This window comes from Ornithorhynchus anatinus, chromosome X5, assembly GCF_004115215.2.
Source record: "Ornithorhynchus anatinus isolate Pmale09 chromosome X5, mOrnAna1.pri.v4, whole genome shotgun sequence".
NCBI lineage: Eukaryota > Metazoa > Chordata > Mammalia > Monotremata > Ornithorhynchidae > Ornithorhynchus > Ornithorhynchus anatinus.
This window is the reverse complement of record NC_041753.1, coordinates 12,906,419-12,924,739: the sequence shown is the minus strand read 5'-3', so window position 1 is coordinate 12,924,739 and position 18,321 is coordinate 12,906,419. Positions and strand designations below refer to the sequence as shown.

Here is an 18,321-nt window from a genome sequence, read left to right as displayed (position 1 = left end):
GCCCCTTTTAGCGTTTATTTTGCAGGGTTTTCTCAGTCCCGTCTGCACAAGCTGCGGTTCGCCTCTCCTCGCCCAGACCCAGCGAAGCCGGTGAAGGAACTGAAGCCCCAAACTACCCCCGATCGTCGGTTTTCCGAAAACGTAGCCGGCAAGGGATTCCACTGGCCAACCTCCTCCGCCCCTTCTCCCGTGCCTTTTCCACTCTCACTCGCCCTCCCAAGGTTTCTACTTGGAGTCCAGAGACCCCGAGTCAACGGCAGTAACGGCAGAGGAAGAAGTGACCATCGTAGAGATAAAATTCTAACTTAAAAATGGCCGTACGCAGACACCCGCCGCTCCTGTCCCCGGAAGGCGGCTGATCGGTCGCCTATTTTTTCCTAGGCTTCACCTGAGTCATCTGGAATGAGAATTCCATGAACTTTTCCACAGAAAAGTTTTGCTGTTTTGCACTCTGTTTGGGATATGGTCAACTCCAAGGGGTTCCTGGCTTTCCATTCTGCAGTTCTGTTCATTCCTGGTGATAAGCCAGGTGCCTGGGCCAACCATTTAATCCTCTTGTGAAACCCGGGTCAAGGCCCGGAGCTCAGAGGTCGTTTCCGGCCATCCCCCGTCCATCTCAAGGTCCCGGCAGGGAGAAAAACTCTCAGAGCACACCCGGGGGCCACCCGGGGCCCTCTCGGACGCCGGAACGTACCGGTCGGGTTCGCTGCTCTGGTCGACCAGTTATTTTCCCCTAAATGAAAGCCGAGAGGGTCCTCACGGTGCCATCACCGATAACTTGCCTTCGCTACGAAGCACAGTTCAAGGGCACGGTGATTATTTCCAAAGGAAAGAAAAGAAAATGTTTGACTAATTTCATATTACACTGTATCAAATTGATAGCTATCGCATCCCGTAACAATTTCTCTAGGGACCGTGGTCATTAACGGTCTGTCCAAGTGTGAACGGTCCCCCGCCAAAGGCACGTTCGTTGTATAAAATCCCGCCTCCGCAATCTGAGTGGACAGCTCCGACAAAGGCACCGGGCGGAGTCGTCATCTGTCTGCCAACCTGGCTAATATCCGCTTTCTTTGGTCGGTCGTCATGAACTCACAGGCCTCTAAAATATTTGCCAGAATTAAAGTCTGTTGGATGGTTTTCGCTTTTACCCATATTCTCCCATTCATTCCGATTACTATCTCCATTGGGAAGAGTTTACTCATCTCCTGAATGATTTCGCAACTGGGGGATAAAAGCCTGGAAAGAAAGAAAAAAAAAAACACAATAAAAGACAAAGGAAATTAGGTCAGGGTGGAAAAGGAACGGCCGACCTTCTCCGAACTAAACCACGCTTCCCATTCAGGCGTACGAAACGCTACTTAAGAACCAGCCCGAAGGATGACAGACGTAACGTCTCCCCCCCCCCCCGGGGGGAACCTCCAAAAGTTTCTCCAGGCAAAGCTTTACCCCCATTACCTCGGCTCCCGGGAGAGATCGCCTGAAGCAGTCTAAAGCCCCGCAGCCCCTTCGGCCACCGAAGGGGTGACGGTACGGTGCTCCGCACGTAGTAAGCGCTCAATCGATACGATGGAAAGGACGCGTGAATGGATTAAAACGATCGCTGGCGTTCAAGGCCTTCCTTTTCTTCCCCCCTCCGGCGCTTGGGATGCCGTCATCCCCAACGGGCCGACCCGTCATCCTCTCCTCCCCCGCCATCCTGGAAAACGCTCCGATCCTGGAATTTCCCTTCCGGGACTAGTCCTGACAGTTGGGAGCCGCACAGCCCCGCCAAAGAGCCAAGACCTCACTTTAAGTACTCCCTACCTATTAAAACTATTATAAAAGGTCTATTCTCCGAGCCTTCTGTCGTTCTGACTGTCCGGGACTGGGTCCCCTGATCTACGCGTGGGGGGGAGGCGAAAGCAAGCACGATCTCCGAATGGAACAGGAGGGGAAAGGGCCGCGCCCAACACGCTACTGGACGTGGGAAAGAGACAGAGCGGAAGAGAAGCGTAACGACAGCATTAAGCCCTTACTGTACGAAGAGCACCGGGAAAGAGCAGCCAGGTAGGAATGCCGCGGGCAGGGAAAGCGTCTGCCGACCGTGTTGACCCGTCCCCTTTCCCCTCGACGGGGTGCGTGTGTTTTCAATTCAAGTAAAAACCGGGTTTAAAGTGCACGGGTTTCAATTATTCGGGATTTCCACGTAGGCCATAATACTTTCGCACTCAGGCGGTTGCAACTACTCTGAGGTCTGGCCACTTGCCTGCCGTGTGACCTTGGGCGAGTCACTTCACGCCCTCTGTAACTCAGTTTCTTCAACTGTAAAATGGGGATTCGTTCCCTCCCGAGAGCCCCACGTGCGACAGGGACCGTGACCGACCTCTTTAACACGGTGCTTCCTACTCAGCGGGTGCTCGGTAAAGGCGACCGATCTACCCGGTAAGGACTCGGCGGCGTTCACGGCTGCAACGGCTGCTCTGGCCGAATTCTCCCCCTGACGGCCCAGTACCCCTCCTCTCTCCCCCCCCAGTCTCCTGGATTTCCAGGGGGGAGGTCTACCTATTGACTCGATTCTGGGAGAAGACGGGAGTGGGGAGAGAACAAGGAAAAGAGGCCGGCAGAGATGGAGAAGAGAAATGGCACGAGCGGTCAAATCACAGTTGGAGAGGATGCGGGGAGGGGAACGTGGTTTAGCAGAAATCTCAACTTGAATTAAGTGAAGGGGGGGGGGGGGGGGGGGGGGGCGTAGACACTGGAATTAAAAACCTCAGATTATTCCGTTCGGGTAAACCAACGCAGTACGGTACTTACTTTCTAATTAAACCCAAAGTGGCCTTAATCAAAAGGCCATCTTGTCCAATCACGCCCATTCCGTTTCCTTTTCCACCACTGCTGATACAAGCAATCTCCGGTTCCATGTCTTTATTGGCGACGATGAACTGGCCGTAAATAAGATCTCCCACCTAAAACGAAACGGCGTCGGAGAAATAACTCCACGGATGTACTTAATCTCTCTCGCTGACGGGGCGGCTTACGCGGAAGGCTAAAAACGCTCGGCGGCCGACTTCCATCCCCTGGATTAGGATTCAAACCCTCCCTCGTTAACCCGGGGCAATTCGCTGAGTTTTACCGTCCGTAAAAGAGGGGGGTGCGATCGGGGAAGACGCTCGGGCACTCTGCCAACAGAGAGCACTACAGAGACGGGTAACGGCAATAACGTCTACCGCCGGTTACCGTCTCCTACGTGTAAATCTCTCGAATTCTGACAGAGGAGAAGCCCCGCCCAGAGTCTCGAGCTTTCCGAACGACCCTCCCTCGGCCCCGGCTTCCCCACCCTGGCTGCTTGGCTGCCTTGAAAGGTGCCCAGAGCCCCCCGGATCCACTGGGGCCGTGTCGTCCCCCCGGCTCCCCAACTCCTCCCCGTTGGAGGAACTCCGCCCGCCCCGCCAGCAGTTCGGAGCGGGTCTCCCCAGCGCTCGGCACACGGTGAGCGCTCGAAGAATGCCCCTGACCGACTAGGAGGGAGGACAGTTGAACGGAGTGCAAGGAAAGAGCTAGGGCCAACCCCATTACAGCCTCCCGCCCCCAGGTCCTCTGAGGAATCCTCCCGACGGGTCAGTCGGGTGGCAGATCTTCCTCATCTTCCCCGCAGGGCGATTTTCCTTCTCGTAAAAGGGAACACACGACAGGAGCCGGGTCTCGACGAGCGCCAATTCTCAATTCAGGGAGCCTGGATTAAGTAGGGGGGGGTCTTGAGGCGACGACTGTCACGAGAACAACCGAGAAGCGGAGTGGCCCGGTGGACCGAGGAGTCGGAAGGATCGGGGTTCTAATTCCAGCCCCACCACCTGTCTGCTCTGTGACCCTGGGCGCGTCATTTTCACTCCTCCGGGCCTCAGTTACCTCATCTGTAAAATGGGGATTAAGACCGAGAGCCCCACGCGGAACAGGGACCGTGTCCAATCTGACGATCAGTAGAGCGCCTGGCACAGAGTAAGCGCTGAAAAAATTGCGTTTTAAAAAAAAATTCTTAGCCAAAAATGACTGCAGATCTTGGTTTTCCCAAATTACCCACCGACTAGCTATAAAGCTCTCTTTATCGTTAAAGGACGGGGAAATGCGGAGACAGCCCGGTCTCGCGGTAAAAACACGAAGCCGGGCATCACGAGATCCAGGTTCTGGTCCCAGCTCCGTCCCCGGCCTGTTGCACCATCAACTTGGGCAAACCACTCAAATCGCTCTGTGCCTCGGGTTTCTCCTCTGTAAACTGGATATTATAACCCTCTCTGCCTTCTTTACAGGATGCGGTGAGGGAAGAGAAAGAAATAACCGACGTGTTGGTGAACTGGAAGGATAAAAGTACCGTGCCGAATCAAGGTAGAATTATCGCTCTTGATTTTCCTCTTTTAATAAAGGGGTTTTTTTGGTTTTTTACCTGCACATCTGGTCTGTTTCTTTTGGTCGCACCTTCGAAAGCCAAATAGGATAGTGATGCGGTCTCACTTCCTCCAATATCCACCTTGAACAGATCTCCAGTTTTCGCCGTCACGATGCCTATCACGTGGTCTCCTTTAACGGGGACGTACTGCAATCGAAAAACACGGCGGAAAACACCGTCATCTGAAATGGGTGAAAGCGGCTCCCGCCAGAACAGGCGGATGCTGACGTCGCTGCTGCGAACACCGGGTCGGAATGGCAGTCGGGAAACGGATCTTGCTGATGCAATCGTAAAATTTAGTGCCTAAATAGAAGCTGAAAGATTTACTGAGCGCTCCCTGGGGTCCAGCGCCGTACCGGGCACTTGGGAGGGGACGACAGAGTAGAGCGGGTTGACACCTTCCCCGCCCGCAAGGAGCTAGAACCAACGACTTTCACTCTCATCCCCTCACTGCCTTTTGGGGAAATGTTTGCTCACCGTAAATCCCGGGAATCTAGCCACAGACCCACCTCTGACCACTCCCCGAAACCGCCGAGGAGCAGCGTGGCCACGCGGAAAGAGTAGGGGCCTGGGAGTCGGAGGACCCGGGTTCTAATTCCCAACCCGGCAGCTGCCTCCCGGACGACCTCGGGCGAGTCACAACCTCTCTGTGCCCGTCTCCTCATCTGTAGAATGGGGACTCCAGACCCGTTCTCTTACTTCGGCCGGGAGCCCCACGTGGGACAGGGCCGACGTCTGGCCCTAATCGGGCCCGGCGCTTAGGACGGAGTTTGCCACACATCACGGCAAGCGCTGGCCTGAGTGGGAGAGGCCCACGGTCTTCGACGGAGGGAGAACAGGTAGCGGACCCCCATTTTGCAGATGAGGAAGCGGAGGCCCGGAGTTCCGTGACTCGCCCGAGGTCACGCAGAGCAGCAGCGCGGGGATTAGAACCCGGGTCCTCCCAGGCCCACGCTCCTCCCACTAGGTCACGACGCTTTCAGTGACGGCGATTCGGTCATATCTATTGAGCGCTTACCGCGCGCGGGGCCTCGTCGCCGTCGCGAACCCGGGGTGCGTAGGCCGGAGACTGTGCCCGACCGGACTATTCTCTATGGGCGCTGGCATCTAGCACAGTGCTTGGCCCTTAACAGACGCCTAACGAGCGCCACCGTACCTGAAAGGCGCACGTACGGCTGTTCAAAACGTAGCCTCCCTCGTCACGGGGGTGGGGATCGCGCTTTCTGTTTCGTTTTCTGGGGTCGTCCCTCCCACCCCCCCACTGACCCGCGTCATTTCTCCATTCTGGCCCTACTTCCTGAGCGCCCCATAAATCCACTCCGCTTAGAGAAGCGGCGCGGCTCGGTGGAAAGAGCGCCGGCTGGGGAGTCAGGGGTGACGGGTTCTAATCCCGGCTCCGCCGCTAGTCAGCTGGGTGACCTTGGGCAAGTCGCTTAACTTCTCTGGGCCTCCGTTACCTCATCTGTCAAACGGGGATGAAGACCGTGAACCCCATGTGGGACAACCCGATCACCTCGTATCCCCCAGCGCTTAGAACGGTGCTTTGCCCATAGTAAGGGCTTAACAAATACCACTATTTTTATTTTTTAAAAGCCAGCCTCAGTTGTCCCCTGGGGGCGTCAATCAATCAATCGACGGCATCTATTGATCAATTCAAGAATCCCCTTGATTCTACTTATTGCTCTCGTTTTCATCCGTCTCCCCCGATTACACCGTGAGCCCGTCAATGGGCAGGGATCGTCTCTGTTGCCGATCTGAACACTCCAAGCGCTTAGTACAGTGCTCTGCACATAGTAAGCGCTCAGCAGATACAAATCTATTGTGCAATGACTGCACGCGGGACACTGTGCTGAGCGCTGGGGGGGGGGGGGGGGAGGACGCTCTACCCGGCACGTTCCCTACCCGCGACGCGTTTCCAGGCTACGAGCCCAACTGCCGAGGCTGAACGGGACGGCAGGGGATTATCAAGTAGGTGCCGGACACTGTGCCGAGCGCTGGGGTGGAGAGGCACGGTCCCCGTCCCCCCCCCGCCATGTAGTCACTCCCTTCCCTCGGGGTCGTAAGAAATAACGACGGCACTGGGAAACCCAACGAGGGAAGCGAGGCCCGGGGGAGGGAATGATAATCATGTTGGTAGCTGTGAGGCGCTCACTACGTGCGGAGCACTGTTCTAAGCGCTGGGGGAGATACGGGGGTCAGCGGGTCGTCCCACGGGAGGCTCACAGTTAATCCCCATTTTCCAGATGAGGGAACTGAGGCCACGCCAATGGAGCCTCACTGTTCTTCACATAAACACGTTTTACACCGTTATTTGTTAGGTCGAGTCAATCGCGAGAAGCCAAGTGACCCGCCCCCAGTCACCCAGCCGCCAAGTGGCAGAGCCGGGATTAATAATGTTGGCATTTGTTAAGCGCTTACTATGTGCCCAGCACTGTTCTAAGCGCTGGGGGGGGATCCAGGGTCATCAGGTCGTCCCGCGTGAGGCACACAGTTAATCCCCATTTGACAGATGAGGTAACTGAGGCCCAGAGAAGTGAAGTGACTTGCCCACAGTCACCCAGCTGCCAAGTGGCAGAGCCGGGATTCGAACTGATCCCACGAGCTCCGACTCCAAAGCCCGGGCTCTTTCCACTGAGCCACGCTGCTTCCCTCGAGGGAAATGACTGGACTAAGGGCACCCGGCCGAGCGCGTGGACGACGGTGGGGGGAGGGGCGCTCACCCGTTTCTGAGAGGAGTCCACCCAGTACATGCCGAAGCCGGCGGCGCCGCCGGGCCGACGCCGCAGGAGCCCGCACTTGGTGACCAGCAGGCAGCAGTCGGTCCGCCGCAGGCCCGGGCCGCACAATACACGGGCCCGGCCCCGCTCGGGCAGCAGCCGCCTCTCATCGCCGCCGCCGGGGCCGGCCAGCTCCCGCACCAGCAGCTCCTCCCCCGCCACCACCAGCCGGTCGAGCCGCGCCTGCGCCGCGATGGGCGCCGGCTCCCCCTTCGCCTCCGCCTCCCCCTTCGCCTCCGCCTCCGGCGGGCTCAGCCCCAGCAACTCGGCGATCTCTCGCGTGGCCGCCCGGTCGCCCTTCGTGTCGCCTCGCCGGGCCATGGCGGCGGCGGCCGCTGCTGCTGCGCTGCGGCTCTTCCTGCGGCTGGCTCGCCGCGCGGCCGGCGCGCATGCGCGCGGACGGGTCGCGAGGGCCGACCCCGGCCGCCACGTCACAGAGGCGACGCCGGCCACGCAGGCGCGGGACTAACGGCGCGGAACGCGAGACCGGCGGCCGCGTGGCGGGGCCCTTTTCATTCATTCGTTCGATCATTCATTCTATCATTCAATCAATTATTCATTCATTCGATCATTCATTCAATCATTCGATCAATCATTCATCCAATCAACCAATCATTCAGTCAATCAATCATTCGTTCGACCAGTCATTCGAGCAATCATTCGTTCATCCAATCATTCGTATTTATCAAACGCTTCCACTGTAATAAGCGCTTGGAACGTACAATCCAGCAACAAATAGAGACAATCCCTACCCAACAATGGGCTAACAGTCTAGGAGGGAGAAAATGACGGCATTTGTCACGGGCTCTGTGCGGCCCACTGTTCTAAGCGCTGGGGGAGAGACAAGGTCATCGGGTTGTCCCACGCGGGGCTCCCAGTCTTCAACCCCGTCTTACGGATGAGGGAACCGAGGCCCAGAGAAGTGAAGTGACTGGCCCAAAGTCGCACAGCTGAGACGTGGCGGAGCGGGGATTAGAATCCACGACCTCTGACTCCCAACCCCGGGCTCTTTCCACGGAGCCACGCTGCTTCTCAATCTGCTTCACCCTGACTCGCTCCCTTTACACACCCAGCCCCAGAGCATTTATGTACAAATCTGTAATTTATTTAGATTTAATGTCTGTCTCCCTGCTTGTTGTGGGCAGGGAATGTGTCTGTTTTTTTTTTATTATCACTAAGCGCCAGGGTAGACACAAGCTAGTCAGGTTGGACACAGTCCACGTCCCACACGGGGTGCTCAGTCACCCAGAGGACAAATGGCAGAGCCGGGATTAGAACCCAGGTCCTTCCGACTCCCCGGCCCGTGCTTTGTTTGCTAAGCCAAGCTGCTTCTCAGAGCCAGCACGTGTTTAATTCTCATTCGCGTAGGCAGTGAAATAATATTAGTGGTTAGCATATCTATCTTTCTAATCATGAGAAGAATTATGCTTCTAATGAGAAGCAGCGTGGCTCAGTGGAAAGAGCCCGGGCTTGGGAGTCAGAGGTCATGGGTTCGAATCCCGGCCCCGCCGCTTGCCAGCTGTGTGACTTGGGGCAAGTCACTTCACTTCTCTGTGCCTCAGTGACCTCATCTGTTAAACGGCAATTAAAAACTGCGAGCCCCACGTGGGACAACCTGATCACCTCGTATCCCCCCAGCGCTTAGAACAGTGCTTTGCACATAGTAAGCGCTTAACAAATACCACCATTAGTAGTAGTTGTAATTAGCATAAGCGTTTCACTAGTCTCATTAGTTTCGTTAGCTGACAAATCTCAGATATGTTCCTCTTTGGGTGGTTTTGACCAGGATGACGCGAGGACACTCGGGATTGTACCCTGGACTACTGTCAGTCGATCAATCCATCAGTCAATCATATTTATTTAGCATTTATTCTGTGCCAAGCATTGTACTAATTAGCAGGCACGTTCCCTGCCCATGATGAGGTCTAGAGTCTAGAGACTATGAAATTGGGGATGATTTTTTTTTTCCCTACCACCGAAACCGGGTACATTTCTACCTATTCTCGGCAGAAAGAGGGTTGATGGGAAAAGAGAGGCGTGTTCCGTCCTAGAAATAGAATTCCCTGTTTGGGAACCACGGTACCGAAGTGAGCAATGTGGTTAGACATGGCAAAGAAAGCAGAAATGGCGGCCGTGTCCCAGGCATCTTTCCGACTCATTCATTCGTGCAATCGTATTTATTGAGCGCTTACTGTGTGCAGAGCGCTGTACTGAGCGTTGGGAAAGTGCAGTTCGCCAACAGATAGAGACAATTCCTACGCAACGACGGGCTCACAGTCCCGAAGATCAAAACCCTGGGCCTCCAGCCTCTCGAAATGCCCCTTCTGTGATGTCATCGGCCCGACCCACAGCAAGAAGAAATTCCAGCGTTGCCTTTTCCCGGTTCCTGGGGTCAGCCGGTTTCCAATTCACAGTGACCCGTAGACGAACAGGCAGCCACAGAGAAGAGCTGATCCCACTCTCTGCTCAGTACAGCTCCTAAAACGGTATGCCAGCTACGGGAACTAATCATTCTCTAATAGTGCGACATGAAATTTCATCCAAACACCACCCCCCTTCTAGAATGAGAACGATGGCATCCGTTAAGCGCTTACTATGTGCCAAGCACTGTTCTGAGCGCTGGGGTGGGTACAAGGTCGTCGGGTTGTCCCACGTGGGCTCGCAGTCTTAATCCCCATTTTACAGATGAAGTAACAGGCCCAGAGAAGTGAAGTGCCTTGCCCAAAGTCCCACAGCTGAGGAGCGGCGGAGCCTGGATTCGAACCCACGACCTCTGACTCCCAAGCCCGGGCTCTTTCCACTGAGCCTCGCTGCTTCTCCGAAGGGCGGTTGTCCCGATAGGACCAAGTACTAGAATGCATTTTCCCCCGGAGCCAACGCTTTATGGATCTAGTGGCAGCCGATAAGAGGAATAAATGAGTGCTCCTCTTCTGAAATCACTTGTTTCCACCCTTCTTCCCTCTCTAAGGACCCTCTTCGACCACTCTCTCTCCGGTGGCCCCGTCCCCTCTGCCTTCCAACGTGCCAAGTCTCCCCTCTGCTCAAAAAAGCCTCCTCTCTGGATCCCCCGGCACCCTCCGGCCATCACCCCATCTCCCAGTCAATCGGTAGTACTTACTGAGCGTTTACTGTTTCAGAGCACTGTGGTAAGCACCTGGGAGGGTCCAGTATAACAGAGCTGGTAGATTCATCCCCCGCCCACGACGAGCTCACGGTCTAGAGGACGAGCTTACTCTCCAGCTCTCACTCCTGTCCAAATGCTCCGAACAAAGTGTACGCTCCCGCTGCCTTGATATATCTTTGAACTCTTTTGCTTTCCCCTTCCTGTTATTTATTTTAGTGTCTGTTTCCCCTGCTAGATTATAAATTCTCTCTCTCTCTACATATAAAATATATATATATTAATTCAGTGGGATTTCCTGAGGGCCCGCTGTGGGTAAAGCATGGCATTATGCCCTTAAGAGGTTCCATCAGAAGACTGTTCGCTGGGAGTCGGGAGATTCCGCTGCTGTGTGACCTTGGGCAAGTCGCTGAACTTTTCTGGGCTGTGCACGGGGTAGGTGCTCAATTAATACTATCGATTGATTGATTGATCGGCTGGCTGGCAGACTCAGAGGGGGAGGGAGTTCTGGGCAGGGAGGAGAGAGCGAGCCGTAGGAGAGTCGAGCGTGAAGTACAGGAAGACGGTGGGCTTGGGAGGAGTGAAGAGCGTGAGCCCTAGAGAGCTCTCCCAAGTGCTTAGTACGGTGTTCTGCACACAGTAAGCACTCAGGCAGTACCACTGATTGACTGATGAATTGATTGAACTCCAAAGCAGTGGGAGAAGAGACCGGATATATAAGAAGGCGAATCTTGAAGCCAGTGGACAGGAGCCTTTTTTCTGCGGCGGAGATGGATAACCCTCGGGGGCTTCGGAGGATTGGAACGAAGCGTTCGGAGAGCCGTTTAGAAAGGTAAGCCAGGCAGCAGAGCATAATAATAAACTAACCGTTCATTCGGTCATTCAGTCGTATTTATTAAGCGCTTACTGTGTGCGGAGCACTGTCCTAAGCTCTTGGGAGAGTACAGTGCAACAATAAACAGTGACGATCCCTGGCCACAGTGAGCTCACGGTCTAGAGGCGGGGAGAGGCCGGTGACAGGGAGACCGGTGAAGAGGAGGATGCCGACCGGCAACGGTCAGTCAATCGGATTTATGGAGGGCTTGCTGTGTGCAGAGCACTGTACTAAGCGATTGGGAGAGTACAATATAACAGAGACATTCCCTGCCTGTATCAAACAAAAACTCCTCACTATTGGCTTCAAAGCTGTCCATCACCTTGCCCCTTCTTACCTCACCTCCCTTCTCTCCTCCTCCAGCCCAGCCCGCACGCTCCGCTCCTCTGGTGCCGCTAACCTCCTCGCCGGGGCCTCGTCCTCGCCCGTCCCGCCGTCGACCCCTGGCCCACGGCCTACCTCGGGCCCGGGACGCCTTCCCTCCTCACAGCCGCCAGACTAACTCTCTTCCCCCCTTCAGAGCCCTACTGAAGGCTCACCTCCTCCAAGAGGCCTTCCCAGACTGAGCCCCCTTTTCCTCAGCTCCCCTCCCCTCCGCGTCGCCTCGACTCACTCCCTTTGCTCTATCCCACCCCCCCCCCCCAGCACTTAGGTATATATGAATATATCTATAATCCTATTCATTTATATTGATGCCCGTTTACAAGTTTTGATGTATAGCTATCTATAATTCTATTGATATTGAAGCCCGTTTACTTGTTTGGATGTCTGTCTCCCCCCTTCTGGACTGTAAGCCCGGTGTGGGCAGGGATCGTCTCTCTTTACGGCCGAATGGTTCTTTCCAAGCGCTTCGTCCAGCGCTCTGCACACCGTGAGTGCTCAGTAAATATGATTGAACGAACGAATGAATGCCCAAAACGAGGTAACAGTGATGTTCTTTTCTATACGAGGAGCATAAAAACTGTGACTATATCGGTGTTTCCAAGCTCGTGCCTCTGGAACAGAACAGAGGTCAAGGAGTCCGTTTCATCGCCATTGCAGTTGAGAAAAGTGAAAAAGCAACAAAACCAACTGAAAAAACATTAACACTTGCAAGAGAATGAGAAAAACGGCAATAGTCAGTTACTTCTGGTATTTATTAAGCACTTACTACGTGCCACTCCCTAAATGCCAGGGCGAGTACACTGTAACAGAATTGGTAGGCACGTTCCTCACCCAAAGGGAGCTTAGAGTCTAGAGGGAATACAGGATAATTACAAGATAATCAGATAGAACAGAAGTTCCCGTCCCGCACAGGAACGGTACTTCCACTACGGTCTGCTTTAGAGCTTCATTCCGTGAAGCGTATCTGTTGGCCGTGCCCTTTATTACATGTTTAGGGAGCAAATTCTAACCTGATCGGCCAGGCCAGGGTTTGGGGAATATACGCTACGGAGTACGCTGTGGGCGACCACACGACGGGAGCGTCTGTTAGCGGCACTCGAAGCCACAGATGACGAGCTCTTCGTCTGTCTCGCTGAGTCGGCCGAGGGGAGGGAAGAGGAGAGTCACCCTTTGTACAAAACAGATGAAAACATGCCATTCCAAAAGGCGTTCCAAAACGTTTCCAATTGAATTGGGGAATTCCACAGAGTACAGAGGAGCCGGTCTCTGGGTTTTACCAGCACCTCTGAGATAACTCCCCAGTAGAGGAGACCCAACATCTTTTTTAAGGAGACTCTTTCTTTGGATCCTAATCTTCATACAACAGAGGAACACAGAGTGTCGACTGAATTAGCTCCTCGTGCTCGGGGAACGTGTCTACCAACTCCGTTGCACCGTATCCTCCCAAGCACTCAATACAGTGCTCTGCTCACCGTGAGTGCTCAATAAATGCCTTCGATTGATTGATCGATCGATAATTTGGGAAGCCAACCACCAATCCCCTCTCCGAGCCTGGCTCGGGAAGCTCACGTCAGCTTTTCCACTCCTCGATCTCTGTCTTATATCTGGCTTGGCAGCTTAGAAACTGAGGGAGAAGGGCTCAGTTTATTGTTTTTTAGCCCTTCCATGCAAAATTGCAACGAAAACTACTGGAATGAAACTCCACGAATGTTAGTTGGAAAACAGATAACGTTAGCACTTTTAGGAAACACTTGGATTCTGTGGGGGGTTTTTTCAATTTTCTGGTAAGTTTGATCATGGGCAGACACAACCATCGACTGTATTTGCAAGAAGGGACGAGCAATTATCTAGTGACCTTGATGAATGCAAATCGTTAAACCACATCAGAGGGGACTGAAGAAAACAAAATTTAAAAGCTTTTTTTTCCTGAAATGCACAGGTAATTACCTCAACTCCCCATTTCATCTGGCCAGTACCTACCTACGCAAGCTTCAGAGAAGCATCATTAAGACGTGTGAGAAACAGCTCTTCGGAGAAGTCAATTGCTTCCAAAACCAGGGAGAACAGACGTTACTGACTCGTCGACACAAAAATGTAAATATAAACCTCTAGAGAAGGTCTAAATGAACTCCAGATGCAAATGAGAAACATGCTGCTGAGAAATGTTTTACTAATCAGTTCACAACTAGTTTGGCATTCATTTGAAAAAATGCATTTCCTTGGCTCCAGTTACTTTGTTAGAATTCTGCACTTCTTCCATAACAGTGTTGACTTAAATTAGCAATCATGTCAGATGGGGGGAAAACTGAGGAAATAGTTTCATGCAAAAGAATTTTTGAAAGGGGGTTGGACAGTACATAATACCGGCAGTTTTCAAAGAGTTCATGTAAATTCCCAGTGGGCAAGGATCATATCGTCTGCCTTTATTGTACTCTCCCAAGCACATAATAATAATAATAATAATAATGATAACGACAATGGTATCTGTTAAGCACTTACTATGTGCCAAACACTGTTCTAAGCGCTGGGGTGGATACAGGCAAATCAGGTTGAACACACCCCTGTCCCAGTTGGGGCTCACGGTCTCAATCCCCATTTTACAGATGAGGGAACTGAGGCCCAGAGAAGTGAAGCGATTTGCCCAAGGCCACACGGCAGACAAGTGGAGGAGCCGGGATCAGGACCCGTGACCTTCTGAATCCCAGGCCCGTGCTCTATCTGCCACGCCAGGCTGCTTTCCAAAATTCCCGTGGCTAATGCACGCCACGTTTAATCCTTTAATTCCTGACAATTCAGAATTAAGGCTCATTTGTCTGCCTCTACTATGTATTCCAGGAGATTCAGGGTGAACCTATGCTTTGGTATTTTCTGAGGAGGAAGAAATAAACTTTCCTTATGTCTGGCTTGGCAAAAAATATGTAAAAAGAGCCTGAAGGTTGTGCTTAGTTGGTTTTTTTTATAGCATAGCCAACATTAGTCAACACGTCTTTCAAAACAAAGGGAAGGCAGTGGGAATTCAAGGGCCAGGGGAGCAATGGGGGCCAAAGGTGAGGCGAGAAAGAGAGGGAGAGAGTGTGGGGGTGTGTGTGTTGTGGAGGGATTAGAGAAGGAGTTACTCGTGGGGGCCGAGGAGGAGCAGGTAGGGAAGTAATGTGATGGGAAGGAGGTATTTCAGGGGAAACTGAGGTCCAGGGAGGGTACAGTTTGTAAAAATAAAAGGCCTAACAATCCTATTGTACCATAATGTCGGTATCTGTTAAGCGCTTACTGTGTGTCGAGCACCGATCTAAGCGCCGGAGAAGCAGCGTGGCGCAGTGGAAAGAGCACGGGCTTTGGAGTCAGGGCTCATGAGTTCAAATCCCAGCTCTGCCACTTGTCAGCTGTGTGACTGTGGGCAAGTCACTTAACTTCTCTGTGCCTTAGTTCCCTCATCTGTAAAATGGGGATTAAGACTGTAAGCCCCACGTGGGATCAGCCTGATTCCCCTGTGTTTACCCCAGCGCTTAGAACAGTGCTCTGCACATAGTAAGCGCTTAACAAATACCAACATTATTATTATTATTATTAGATAATCAGGTTGTCCTAGGTGGGGCTCACAGTCTTAATCCCCATTTTACAGATGAGGTAACTGAGGCACCGAGAAGTCAAGCGACTTGCCCAAAGTCACACAGCTGACGGGTGGCGAGGCCGGGATTAGAACCCGTGACCTCTGACTCCTAAGCCCGTGCTCTTGCCACTGAGCCACACTGCTTCTTTGATTGATTACATGTTAGAAGGTAATTCCAAAACTAGCAGAAACTTGGTCTTGTTATTTTTAATGGGCACCAGTCGGCAGAATTCAGCAACGTAAGGTAACCGGTCTTATTTCACCGTGGGCACACTTTATAAATCATCAAAAGCTCCAGGAAGACTAAGCAAATAATATACCTCCAGAAAAAATTAATACCGCACCTGAAAAATTAAGAAATGGCATACCATTCTTGCTAAGCACATCGTACAGTGATATGTATCCAGTGGCCACTAAAGAAATATTAATCTGGGTCCTTTCTGATGAGACACTTCCTTTGAAATGAACCGTCTAGGAGGCTCCCATTTCCTAAACACAAGCAGGAAAAGACACAGGGAGAGAGTGGATGAACCGATCGAGGGGGGAGAAAGCCGAAGAAAAAGAGAAAGGGAGAGGACGGATGAACCTATTGAGGGGGTAAAAAGCTGAAGGAAAAGACAAAGGGAGAGGCCGGATGAACCGATCGAGGGGGTAGAAAGTGAAGGAAAAGATAGGGAAAGGGTGGATGAACCGATCAAAGGGGGAGAAAGCTGAAGGAGAAGACAAAGGGAGAGGCCGGATGAACTGAGGGGGCAGAAAGCTGAAGGAAAAGAGAACGGGAAAGGCTGGACGAACCGATGGAGGGGGGAGAAAGTGAAGGAGAAGATTAAGGGAGAGGGCGGATGAACCGATCGAGGGGGAAGAAAGTGAAGGGAAAGACATGGGGAGAGGCTGGATGAACCGATCAAGGGGGTAGAAAGTGAAGGAAAAGAGAAAGGAAAGCTGGATGAACTGAGGGGGTAGAAAGTGAAGGAAAAGAGAAAGGGAAGGCTGGATGAACTGATCGAGGGGGTAGAAAGCTGAAGGAAAAGACAAGGGGAGAGGCCGGATGAATTGATGGAGGGGGTAGAAAGTGAAGGAGAAGATAAAGGGAGAGGCCGGATGAATCGATCGAGGGGGTAGAAAGTTGAAGGAAAAAACAAAGGGAGAGGCCAGATGAACCGATCGAGGGGGTAGAAAGCTGAAGGAAAAGAGAAAGGGAGAGGCCGAATGAACTGAGGGGGTAGAAAATGAAGGAAAAGAGAAAGGGAGAGTCCGGATGAATCGATCGAGGGGGGAGAAAGCTGAAGGAAAAGACAAGGGGAGAGGCCGGATGAGGCGATGGAGGGGGGAGAAAGCTCAGGGAAAAGAGAAAGGGAGAGGCCGGATGAACCGATCGAGGGGGGAGAAAGCTGAAGGAAAAGACATGGGGAGAGGTCGGATGAACCGATCGAGGGGGTTGAAAGCTGAGGGAAAAGACAAGGGGAGAGGCCGGGTGAGGCGAACGAGGGGGGAGAAAGTGAAGGAAAAACTAGGGAGAGGTCGGATGAGGAGATCGAGGGGAGAGAAAGCTGAAGGAAAAGACAAGGGGAGAGGCCGGATGAGGCTACGCAGGGGTGGGGGCGGGAGGGGGGAGAAAGGTGAAGGAGCGGAGAAAGGGAGAGGCCGGATGAGGCCAAAGAGGCGGGGCGGGCGAAGGGGCAGCGCATTGGTGGGTCCCCGGGCCCCTCCTCCTCCTCCTCCTGGCCGCTTGGCGGGCGGAAGGAGGAAGGGAGGCGAAGAGCGGGGCCGGAGCGGACGGCACCGGGCCGCCCCACCCAACGGAGAGCCCCCCCCTCCCCCCCGGGCCCCGGGCCGCGCCATGGCCGGCCTCCTGGGCCGCCTCCTGCGGGGCCCCCGCCGGGCCGCGGTGAGTCCCCGAGGGCCGGGGGAGGCCCGCTCGCTCAGTCAGCCAGTCGAATTGATTGAGCGCTTCCTCTGTGCAGAGCACTGTACTGAGCGCTTGGAATGGACAATTGGGCAACAGAGACCGTCCCCGCCCACTGACGGGCTCACGGTCTAGTCGGGGGAGACGGACAAAAAACAAGCCAACTTCAACACCATGAGTAGAATACTCGCGGCCCGCCGGGAGCCAAACGGCTGGAAAAGGGCCTCAGGGAGGGAGGGAAGAGCCGGGAAAGAGCCGCTCGTTTTGGGGGGGCGGACCCCTCCTCGCCCGTTGATCCCCGCCCGTTGAGGGCCCAGCCTCCCCCCCCACCACGCGGCCTGTCGTTTTAACGTCGAGGCCCGAGTGTGGGGAGAGTCAGTTTACCGTTGCCCGTGCCAGAAAAATCATCGTTTGGGGGTTTGTGCCGAGCCCTCTTCCAGACGCTGGGCGGATACGAGGTCGGCAGGTTGCCCCAAGTGGGGCTCCCAGTCTTCATCCCCCTTTTCCAGCCGCGGCAACCGAGGCCCGGAGCGGGGAAGTGACCGGCTCCCGGTCACATGGTCGAGAATAATAATAATAATCATAACGTTGGTATTTGTTAAGCGCCTACTATGCGCAGAGCACTGTTTGAAGCGCTGGGGGAGGTACAGGGTCATCAGGTTGGCCCCCGTGAGACCCCCAGTTAATCCCCCTTTTCCAGATGAGGGAACTGAGGCCCAGCGAAGTGACTGGCCCACAGTCCCACAGCTGACGAGTGGCAGAGCCGGGATTCGAACCCATGACCTCTGCCTCCCCGGCCCGGACTCTTTCCACTGAGCCCCGCCGCTTCTCATCCCTCCCCGAACCGACTGGAAAGCCACCGAGTTCCCTCCCAGCCCCTAGGGTTCATTCGTTCATGACGACGATGAGGGCATCTGTTGGGCGCTTACTGTGTGCCAAGCACGGTTCTAAGCGCTGGGGTAGGACAAGGTGATCAGGGTGTCCCACGTAGGGCTAGCAGACTCCATGCCCATTTTCCAGATGAGGGAACTGAGGCCCAGAGGAGTCAAGCGACTCGATCCAAAGTCACACGGCCGACCGGGGGCGGAAGGGGGATCGGAACCCACGACCTCTGACTCCCAAGCCCGGGCTCTTTCCACTAAACCACGTTGCTTCTCCCACTCGGTCGTATTTACTGAGCGCTTGCTGGGTGCAGAGCGCTGTACCGAGCGGTTGGAACGTACGCCGCGGCG

At 54.0% G+C, this 18,321-nt stretch overlaps 1 protein-coding gene and 1 long non-coding RNA gene across 2 annotated transcripts; one reads left to right on the top strand and one right to left on the bottom strand.

Moving 5' to 3' along the window:
* Nucleotides 1-7,557, bottom strand: EXOSC3 (exosome component 3). The gene is made up of 4 exons (XM_016225295.3): nucleotides 7,141-7,557; nucleotides 4,418-4,567; nucleotides 2,794-2,945; nucleotides 1-1,236 (listed from the first exon to the last, which is right to left on the bottom strand). The coding sequence occupies exons 1-4, from the start codon at nucleotides 7,516-7,518 to the stop codon at nucleotides 1,035-1,037; spliced, it is 882 nt and encodes a 293-aa protein (XP_016080781.2). The 5' UTR covers nucleotides 7,519-7,557; the 3' UTR covers nucleotides 1-1,034.
* A 1,977-nt stretch (nucleotides 7,558-9,534) lies between these two features.
* On the top strand, nucleotides 9,535-13,755 carry LOC114808182. Its single transcript, XR_003756035.2, has 3 exons — nucleotides 9,535-9,683; nucleotides 11,012-11,150; nucleotides 13,516-13,755. It is a non-coding gene; the product is annotated as an uncharacterized LOC114808182 (long non-coding RNA).
* The last annotated feature ends 4,566 nt before the right edge of the window (nucleotides 13,756-18,321 follow it).